The sequence below is a fragment of the Mus pahari genome, chromosome 23 (genome assembly GCF_900095145.1).
Source record: "Mus pahari chromosome 23, PAHARI_EIJ_v1.1, whole genome shotgun sequence".
Lineage (NCBI taxonomy): Eukaryota > Metazoa > Chordata > Mammalia > Rodentia > Muridae > Mus > Mus pahari.
The window spans coordinates 22980548-22991359 of record NC_034612.1 but is presented as its reverse complement, the minus strand read 5'-3'; the positions used below and the strand labels follow the sequence as shown (position 1 = coordinate 22991359).

General features: G+C 45.7%; 1 protein-coding gene across 1 annotated transcript in view; it reads right to left on the bottom strand.

The window, feature by feature from the left end:
• The window catches only part of Auts2 (activator of transcription and developmental regulator AUTS2), a 1110887-nt gene that overhangs the window by 322098 nt on the left and 777977 nt on the right, over positions 1–10812 (bottom strand). Inside the window, exon 5 of the mRNA XM_021187184.2 lies at positions 10508–10537. Coding sequence (XP_021042843.1) covers positions 10508–10537 — 30 coding nt within the window. The remainder of the gene's footprint in view (positions 1–10507; positions 10538–10812) is intronic.

Here is a 10812-nt window from a genome sequence, read left to right as displayed (position 1 = left end):
GATGGTTATGAGCCACCATGTGGTTGCTGGGATTTGAACTCCGGACCTTCGGAAGAGCAGTCGGGTGCTCTTACCCACTGAGCCATCTCACCAGCCCATGGGTTAATCTTATTTCAGGGGATTTGCATCGCCTATGCCTCTAATCAACTATCACAAAAGAGACTCTGTTATCCCCACGTTTAAATCAAACTATATGGTCTTACATTAAGGCCAATCCTTCTTGCCTTTGTGTCGTGGTTTAGGCTCATGTGTGTGAACACTTTCTCTCCAGTCGGCGGTGCTATCTGGGAAGGATACAGAACCTTTAGGAGGTAGAGCCTTGATGGAGGAAGTGTGTCACCGGGGGTGTGCTTTGAGGTTTTGTAGTCTAGACCCACTTCCGGTTCTCTCCCTCTATGTGTCTCTCTGTGTGTCTCCACCTCTCTCGCCCGACCTCCCTCCTTGCTCCACCTCTCTTCAATACGTGGATGAAGTATGCCGCTCTCTACTTCCTGACTGTCCGGCTGCCTCACGCACCTGCTGCCATGGCTTCCCTAAGATGATGGACTATGCCTCCTCGGAAACTGTAAGCCAAAATAAAACCCTTTCTTCCTTAAGCTGCTTTTTCTCCAGTAGTTTATCACAGTGACAGAACAGAAACTAATACGCCTTAGACTTTTTTGCAACCTGAAAAGATGAGAGGCACATACCAGAATGGCCCGTGCCTCTCTTATCAGTGAACATGTTGAATCTACTCAGTGTTTCCTGTCATGGAGTCATGTTCAGAAGCTAGCTGGAATCCTAAGAGTATAAGTGAAGATGCGTGGACACATGACATCATATCCAACAAGCACATAGCATGGGTTCCAATATGGCTCTCACACATTGCCCAACGATGGTCATTTGATCTAGAGCCTCATTCAGAGGTTTAGTCCTTAGGTGGGGACCAAGCAGGAATCCGAAGACACTTTAGGAGGTTTGATATAGTTACAGAAAGTAGGTCAAAACCGTAAGAAGTGGGACTATGGTTCCTTCCTCTTTCTCTTCCTGTTTTGTGGTTCCCATAGATTCAACATCTTCACTCTACCACATCCTCCTCATCATAATGTTCTACTGGGCTACAAGCCCACAGCTATAGTACTAAGCAAAGGATAGAAGCCAAAAGCCAAAGAATCAATCTTTTCTGCTTTTATGTGATCCCACCCCCCACCCCCACGCCTACCAGGTATTTTTGTCACCAGGAAAGAAAGATAAGCTAACAGGGAAAAGGACTCAGACCCTGGCCCTTAAACCATCCTTATATTCCATTTTCTTAACCTGTAAGAGGAAGACATGGGCTTGAGAGGATAAAGTCTTTGAAGGGCTACCATGCTGGTCCCCAGGATACACACTTAAGCAGGTCATATATAAAATGATGTGTGTGTACGTGTTCCAAATAATGCAGCACATACTTCAATGAGAAGCTATGTTTCTTATGTTTCTTTCTCTTTTTGTTTTTATCTCTTTCTTTTTTGAACAAGGTCTCACTATGTCACACCACCCATCTTGGAATCTTCCATGTAGATTAGGTTGGCCTTGAACTCATAGAGCTTTGTTCGGCCTGCCTCTGCCTCCCAAATGCTGGAATTTAAAGTATATGCCACCACATGTGTCTTGAGAAGTTTTCTTCTTTATACTATTATTTAGACAGCCTCCTTGACCCTAATCTCAACTTGTCACCAGTTAATATCTACACGATGACATCAAGAACTCAGAACCTCATCAGAAATCCCTAAAACAAAACAAAATCCACACTGATCTCCTTCAACAGTACAACCGTCCATTTCAGGGGTTCCCGGCCAACCTGAGTTTCACGTGCTTTTAGCCCATTGCCTCTGGTAGATCATAAATAAAGCCATGTTTGTGACGGCAAGGAGAAAAGCTGCTTCTGGCCTCATGGAATTGAAGACGATCACTCAGTTCCGTAGTTAGCACCTACCAATCTGATTAGGAAAAGTTCTACAATATACACAAGGGGAACCTTTTCAGATGTACCATGAATAATAAGAAAAGTATATTTATCCATTGAATTTTGGTGTGTGTGTATGTTACTGAGTAAATGCATGCATACATGTGTAGAGACCAGAGGACAACTCCTTAGTTGTTATCCATCTTTTTTCCTTTTAAGGAGTGTCTCTCAGTGGCCTTGGAGTTTACTATGTAGTCTAGGCTAGCAAGCCCCCGTCTCTGCCTCTCCAGTATTAAGATTACATGCCCAGCTTTCTAACATGGACACAGGGATAGAAGTCTGGTCTTCATCCTTGCAAGGTGAGCCCTTTATCAACTGAGATGACACCTCAAAGTAAGTGTTGAGACTTTTTTTTTTTTTTTGGTTTTTCGAGACACGGTTTCTCTGTGTAGCCTTGGTTGTCCTGGAACTCATTCTGTAGACCAGGCTGGCCTCGAACTCAGAAATCCACCTGCCTCTGCCTCCCGAGTGCTGGGATTAAAGGCGTGTGCCACCACGCCCAGCTTGAGACTTCTTTACAAACTAGAATTGAGACAACTAGTAGTATATCCTAATAGAGACATCTTACCCTGATATACACATCTTATGGTATTGATCATATTGGAACAGCACAGTGATGGGGAACACTGTAACCGCCATGCTATACCCAAGGGGTGGTGGGTAGAACTAGGGCAGCCACACAAACCTGTGAATACACACGTCTGTAATTAAAGAGACATCCACACAATTCTGTTGAGCACTGAACACTCCCCCAACTCTCATACGAAAGAAGTAAGAGTCTCCAGAGAAGCAGAGAACTCTGGCCAATCTCATGAAACCCAAAGGCACACTGGTCTATGGCGTGGCAACTCTCCTTTCAGGGAAGCCATGAAACCCAAGAGCGTAGCTCACCTAAGAGAATGGGGATATAGAACCGGGTGCTCAATTTCAGATGCTTCCACTTCTTCAGCCAAATGAGACTCCTTACCAATTAATTGAGCTCATGAAACATATTATATAAGGGTGATCTTTATTTAGTGTCTATATTTTCCCAAAACATACTGAAGACTGAAGAATGGAGAAAGAACTAATTTCTCTGTCTTCGTTACGTTCCAGCTGAGTCCAAACTCTATAAAGTAAATGATGGAAAAAGACTATGTGGCTATATAGGAGCAGCTGAAGGCAACAGCACACAGGCAATGGACCCACAGGCACACTCCCTTCAGCTCCGTGAATGAGTCCACATACACGTGCCCAAGTTTGTCCACCATGCCTTTTCTCCCTCACGTGTTCAAAAGAGAGGGAAGAGTAAAACAGCTTTTGTGGAATAATATTGCCATCTTGACACACACAAACAAAACAAAACAAAACAAAACAACACAAAACAAAACAACACCCGCCACTGACAGTTGTAAGGCTGGAGACACAGCTCAGTAGGAAGAGTGTTTGCCTAGCATGCACAAAGGCCTGGGCTCTACATCCAGCAATGCATACCAGTTGTAGTAGCAAATACACCTATATCCCAGCACTTGTGAGATGAAGCCAGAAGGATCAGGAATTCAAAGTCATCCTTGGCTCCATAGACACTTCACACACACATACACACACACACACACACACACACACACACACACACACACACACACCATATATTTGGGGTTTAATCATGCTTTTGAGGCAGACAGCTATATGGAGAAACCAGGATAACTGTGCAAGGTTATCTAACCCAGCCCCACTACAGATAATGATTCCAAGACCCAATACCATCAGGAGGTTTGTCTATAGCCTGGAAGCTGACTGGCTGCAAGAAACTAGAAACTTGTCTCCAAGGGTTCCTCTTTGTGGTCCACCACTGTGGAAAACAAAATGCTTCCACAGGATCTTACTCTTCATTCCATTCACCCCCAAGAAACAGAAATTCAGCTGAAGATATCTTGACAAATTCCCAACAGTTCCTACCTACATATAACAAATATGCAGGGTACCATCGAGATGGCTCAGGGGGTAAAACACTGGTTTCCAAGCTGAAAGATGTGAGTTCTATCACTGGAACCCAGTTAATGGAAGGAGAGAAGAAACCCCCACAGACCATCCTCTGTTTTGCACATGTATGCCAGGGTACACATGTATCTACCACATGCAGAAAAAAAATGCAATTAAAACATTTAAATCTGTGTATTATAACCCATGTTTTTCAGGGATATGAAGTGCTATAAACTGAAAAGATTACTGTATACAGACATCCAGTTTTACTCTGGCCGGAAAAAGCTATGATAGAACGAAGAAAAAAAAATAATAAGATTCAGGATTTAAAATAATTTCCAGTAGATATTTAATCTGAAGATGGCATCAATAGGAACGCTGAGTGGATATGGGGGTAATTAAGCCAATTCGAAACACGATAACATTGGAAGAATAATAAAATGTCATCTTAACCCAGACATAATATTGGAGGGGTAAGGGGAGGTTGATAGGCATTTAGGAAATTGAGACTCCAAAATGAGAAAGCTATTGAAACTCAGCCAACAGCTGTAGAAATTGTCCCCCGAATGCTAGGAAATTTACAGAGATGTTTTTATGAGAAAAATCAAACGGCAGAAGTGCAGAGGCAAGGGGAAGAGACTGTGTATTTGGTGGAGCCTGGGAAGCAGACATTGGAATGGCTAGGGAAGACCCAGGTCAGAGCACCAGGCCATGGGACAGGGCTTCTACGCGCTCGCTCTCCTTAGAAGAACAAAAATGCAACGCCAGCAAAATACCCAGTGCTTCATTTCTTCTGCCCAGTGCTGAGTGAAGGAACAGAGTCACAAGCAAGAACCAGAGTTGCCACTCTTCTGGGTGATGGCTATTTGCTTTGCTTCTGGGAGGGCTGGACAGTGATGATTCTTTTCCTGGCTGAAAAACTGTCTGTAAAAGAGGACGGCGCATTGCAGTGGTCTCTCAATCGGGGTATGTCTTTGGGTATGTGTGTACATACGTGTGTGTGTGTTGGAGGGGTGCGTGCACAGATGTGTTTCCATGGCAACAGAAGCCAGAAGAGGATGTTGGGTATATTTCTCTATCACTCTGGGCCTTATTCCCTTGAAACAGGCTCTCTCACTGGACCCGGAGCTAAGTAGGCAGCCAGTAAGCTCTAGTGATCCTCTTATCTACAGTCCTCCCACCTCCGTAGCACTGGAGTTATAAGAACATATGACCACACTGGTATTTCTATGTGGGTGCTGGGATCTGAACTCAGATCCTCATGCTCATACACTGACTACTCTTATCCACTGAGCCGTCTCCACAGCCCCTGAATCAGGATGCAGCTGATTGCCAAACCAAGGATGGAGACTGCACAAGCCACAGTGAGGGCCTCCTCAGTTTCCGGAATGTTGCTGAGGATGCATGGCCTTTAACAAGGGTACCACATGGCCTGGCAATCAAGCGACGGAACTCTTCCGTTAGAAGCACACAGTCACACGCCTCATCTTCGGTTTGACTTTTCAGCAGTTTCAAAAGCCTTCCTGAGCCAAGTGAAGATGGCATGTGTGTGTGGTCTATGCTGGATTAGGAAAAGAAGCCACAGTTAGATTTCTTCCCTAATACATGAGTTGCATCATGACCAAGAACAACAATTAAAAAATTTTTTTTCTTTGAAGACAGTAGCCCAGAATGGTCTCACAGTTAACTATGTTGCTGAGGAAGGTCTTGAACTTCCACTCCTCTTGCCCCTACCTCCCAAGAGCTGGGTCTACATGCACGCTCCACTTTGCCTGGCTTATGTGATATGGAGGATGGAACCCAGGGTTTCCCAGCATGCTATGTAAGAGCACTAAGCTTAATTTCTTGACCCAGTTTCAGTGATAAAATATTACCCCGGGAGTTGGGAGGGCATGGGAGTTGTAAGGGGGAAACTGATATAACCTTTTTTATTATATTACTAATTAAAGATGTATTAAAAGTTGAAAATTAATAAATACATAAGTAAATATATCAGCAACAACAAGAAGAAAATCCTGAAGGACACAGTTGAATGGGTACAGGGGAGGGGTACATTTGGGAGGAACTGAGGAAGTGAATATGAACAATACAGATTCTATGAGAGCCTGAATGTGGTGGTGGACACCTTTAATCCCCACAAGGGGAGGCACAAGCAAGCGGGAAGGCAGATCTCTGTGAGTTCAAGGCAAGTCCGCTTAACATAACTATTAAGACATCCAGAGCTACATATCGAGACCTTGTCTCAAATACATGAGGAACAACAATCCACTGTACCAAATTCTCAAAGAACAAATAAAAAAGTGAGCAAAAATATTACCTCAGAAGCTTTGTGTGAATATTACCTCAGGTTAAAAAAGAAATACTATCCCTGGCCCCCTTAGGCCTGAATAAAAACTTTCCCCTGCAAATAGGAAAGGTTTGATACCTGGGAACAGCTGCCAACTGGACAAATGGGTATCATCTATTACTTAATGGCTGCCTGCTCATTTTACAATGGCCCCACATTACTCTGATGTGTATGAATAATATGTTTAGATAAGGGGGTTGAGAGGATACAGTTTTAGGGACCATTTAAAATCTAGTGCTTCTATCCAGAACTGAGCTTTGGGGTGCCCTGGGTCTTGCGCAGGACTCAAGCTCCTGGCGCTAAAGCACAGCTTTCCTCTTGCCCAGTGTGAGTCTTGATCCCAGTGAACTAGTTCGGTTAACACTTGGGGAGTGCAGGCACAGACCCTGTAATCTGCTCTCACAGGAGCAAGGTGGTGTTATGCCACCCCATCTCCTACCCAACAATACCAAGCAAGCATCATCCTGCATACAGAACGACAAGGGACAGAGCCAGGAACGAGATTAGAGACACCTTCTGATCCGCCATCCCTTGGCGCACGCAGCCAAAGAGAAGTGGGTAGGTGGAGAGACTGTGCGTTTAAATCTTGACATTAATTTCATAACCAAACGAGGGGTGTTGCTTTACGCGGCAAGGGTGCTGCCAGTGTTAGAGAAAAGAAAATGTAGAGCACGTGTGCAGAAGCACTACTGCCGCCGCACTGTCCTCCTGACAGCGATTCTCCTCCAGTGTGGGATTGGCGTAATTGCTTAATTTGGATGATAAGAGGGCCAAGTGCTGCCTCTTCCTTGTTCCTAATGACAAATGAAGAGACAGCCCACATTCACGACACTAGGTTCACCGCCTACTTAATCCACCACCCCATTTTTCCCTTCCCAGGAGTCTCCCAGGTTCTCGGTTGCTAACAGGAAATGTTCGTCCTGTGGCTGAGGATGCTTGCAGTGGGGTCTCATCGGATCCATTCCACGGGCAAGTCTTAGTCTCCCGCATTTCAGAACGGCTCTGCTTTCCCGGCCCTTTCCCAGATACTTTCACATTAATTAGTAAGGGTATCATTTTATAAATTATAGCTTCGTATCCAAAGAAAGCCGAGTTTATCTTAATTCAGTCAGCTGTGTGAAATACCGTACCCTAATTTTAGACTGCCGGTTCTGCGGATCCCCACGGAGTTAGAATGACAGGTCTTCCGGAGAGAATTCCTACCATGTCCCTCCTGCAAGTCTCACTTTTGGCTACAACAGCAGCCCCGGTGGGACTTGCTGAAGGGATCCCAGGATGCTGAGTGGCATCTACACCACCATTAGCAATTCATATTTGTATTCGAACCCTCCATGCGGTGTCAGCCAGCACCCCAGTGGGCTCAGGGGCTCCAGGGAAAGGCCCAACCATGGAGCAGGCTGACAGGGCTCCTGCAAAGCTGGGAGGATGGTGTTCAGGTTGGTGATAAACACTACCCTGTCTCAGCTGGAAAAGGAGAAGGCTGGCAGACTTAACTACGAGTGGGCCAGGCAGGCACTGGTGCAATTAGAGGCTCCTGGTTTCCTGCTGGGAACCCCCTGGAGAAACACCCGTGTTAGAGCAGGGATGGCACAGAGGACTAGCTCCCAGTTACAAAAGCCTTTATGATCTTCAAGATGCAAACAAATTACAACCCAGTGCGTAGGCATGGGGTGTACCGTGCACAAAAAAGAATGTGCCTCCTGCCCCCTGCCCACCAACTGACATCTTACCCTTAGTGCTGCCCGTTCACTCTCCTCACACAGCCTGGGACTCAGTTGTTCTGTTTTTTTTTTTTTTTTTTTTTTTTTTTCTAGCTTTCTCCTGCTGCTCCCAGTCACCTTGATCATCCCCTTCCAATGTTTCTAATGACAACAGCCCTGCCATTCTAGAAACAGCCAGAGTCTGATGGTCTAGATTAATGATGGTGGATGTCCTCAGAGACTCCAGGGCAAGGGAGCTGGAGGGGAGACCAGGTCTGGCCATAGTTCCTTGGAGATGCTGGGGTATTCTGGGACAAGAGCCTTGATTGAGATACTAAGAAAAGATGGCAAAGAGGAATTTTTACTACCTTCTCCCACTACTGTAGGCAGCTGTGTCAATATGGAATCTACTTTACTTATTTATTTGAAATAGAACCTCCCTATGTAGGACATGCTGGTGTGAAACTTGAAATTCTGCTGCCCCAGTCTCCTAAATGTTGGCACGACAGGTATATGCCATCAGGCTTTTGAAATAAAGATGCCCCGACTAGCGGGAGAGCTTATTTGGAAGAGCTTTCTGTTCACACATGACTTCAATGCCCAGAAGCCACAGGCTTAGGACCCTAGTTCTGGCAGGCAGAGACAGGACAGTACCTGCAGTTTGCAGGCCAGCAAACCTAGCCTTCTTAGTGAACTCCAGGCTAACAAGAGTCTATCTTTAAAATCCTATAGGCAACCCTTGGTAATGGCCTCTGCATGTACCTGCACACAGGTACACACGGACCCGCCTGTACAGGAAAACGCACATATATCCAAGTGTGCACACAAAGACCTAGAATAAAATCTGCCCTCTTGTAGAAGTGAGGTCAGCTGTGGCTTTCCTGTGGAGCTCTGAAAAATGGTCAAAAGGTTGCAGCCTCTTCCTGGGTGCCAAGGGCGCCCCACAGAATGATGGAGAATTTTGTCCTATGTCCATGTGACCTTGGAGCTAGCGTGGGCAGCGATTGAACTTCGTATGCTGTCATGTATCCTGACACAAGTTGGCTGTCCAAAATACCCAAGGTCCTACTTCTAAGGAGCTAAGAGTCTCTCCTGGGGGTTGGAGGCAGGAAGCTCTGACTTGTCAGTTAAACAAAAGAGCAGCCCGCAGCCCCCCACCCAGTGTGTACCTCCGCTGTCATCCAACAGCCCATTACCATGTCACAGCACCGCGCACCCTTCCATAGGTCACTTTGTTTAAAATGACATGGATAATGCACATGTCAGCAAGCTGACAGTCCTGGCCGTCCTTCAGAGATAAAAACCTCCAGGCGAGAGGCTGTTCTTATCTGGGGGACACGCGCTGGTCTATCATCTAAGTCAGGCGGAGCGTGATTTCTCCAGAGAGCACTTTTTTCATTTCCTGATTTTAAGGAAATCAAATAAGCACCATTTGTCTTCATCTGAATATGCTTGACCTGCTCAGATGATGGTGTCTCGGGTTTTATAACCGGCTACATATGCTGAATTCAAATTAATGACAGTGGAGAACAGGAGCCTTCAGATCTTTCCTGGAGGCTGTGGTGGAGGCGGAGGGAGAAAGTCCGAGAGACGGATGGGGAAGGATCGGGCACGTGAACCAACCGTGGGATTCTGGGGAGGATAAGCCGGCAGGAAGGAGGCGGAAATCACGGAACGGGGCACAGGAGAAGGAAGGACTGACCGATTGCTTTGGGACCATGGAGTGCACACACTCTGAGATTCAGGTAAGTTTTTAAGTTACACAAGGCATCAGTAAAAATGGAAAGACACTTGTTTGGCAGATGTCAACAGCAAGGAAGAAGAAGAAGAAGAAAAAAAAAAACAAAACCCAACACCCCCATAAACCTTTTGCTTTAGTCAACAGAAAACCTACTTTACTGGTCCCGATTTTGATGTTCTGGAGGCTCAGAGCCTGGATTCCTTCTTCATCCACGTTGATACGTATACACTAAGGCTGGGCCTCAGCCTCCAGGTAGAGGGGATACCTGCTGGGGAGATGCCCCTTCCCCAACACCCCCCCCACAGAAGGCAGCAGAGCCCCCACCCCCAGCCCTGCCCACCCTGCCCTGTGAGGAAATTCCTAGCAGTACATCACTGACATGTCTACTAGAAAGCTATGGAAAAGTGGGAAGGAACAAGGAGGTCAGACAAAGGCAGGTAGAAATGGCACTATAAATACACAGGAGGAACTAGACTCTTTCTATCATGAACCAAAATAAATAAATAAATAAAAATAAAAAAATCAATTTCTCTTTAAAACTGTTTTGGGGGGGTCTATGAATTGAAAATTTGGTGTGACAAAAAATGAGACATGAAGCAGCATGTTTCAAAGGGGAGGATGTCACAGATTTGGCACAGTATATCTTATCATTGAAAATGTCACCGTGTGACCAATAAAGACATCCTTCACAAGGGAACAGGTAGGCATGCCACTGTGCTGCACCCAGAGCCTTGTGGGTTGTGTTTGCAGTGGAGGGGGTGGTGTCTTACCTTCTCTTCCTGGTCGCTGTCACTGTCGCACTAGAAATGAAGATGAGAAAATAAAGATCAGTGTGGTGATTATGCAATTCGCATCAGATACCCCTCCCCCCTTTTCCGAGGCGGGGCAAACAGAGGAAAGGGGCCGTCTCTAGACTGTAGATGTTCTACAGCTCCAGTGCTAGACAGAAAATGAATTGCAGGATAAACAGAAAATATCTGTTCTGTCTGCTTCCACATATCTGTGCCCTGTCCTCAATAAGAGACTTCACCACACACACACACACACACACACACACACACACACACACACACAC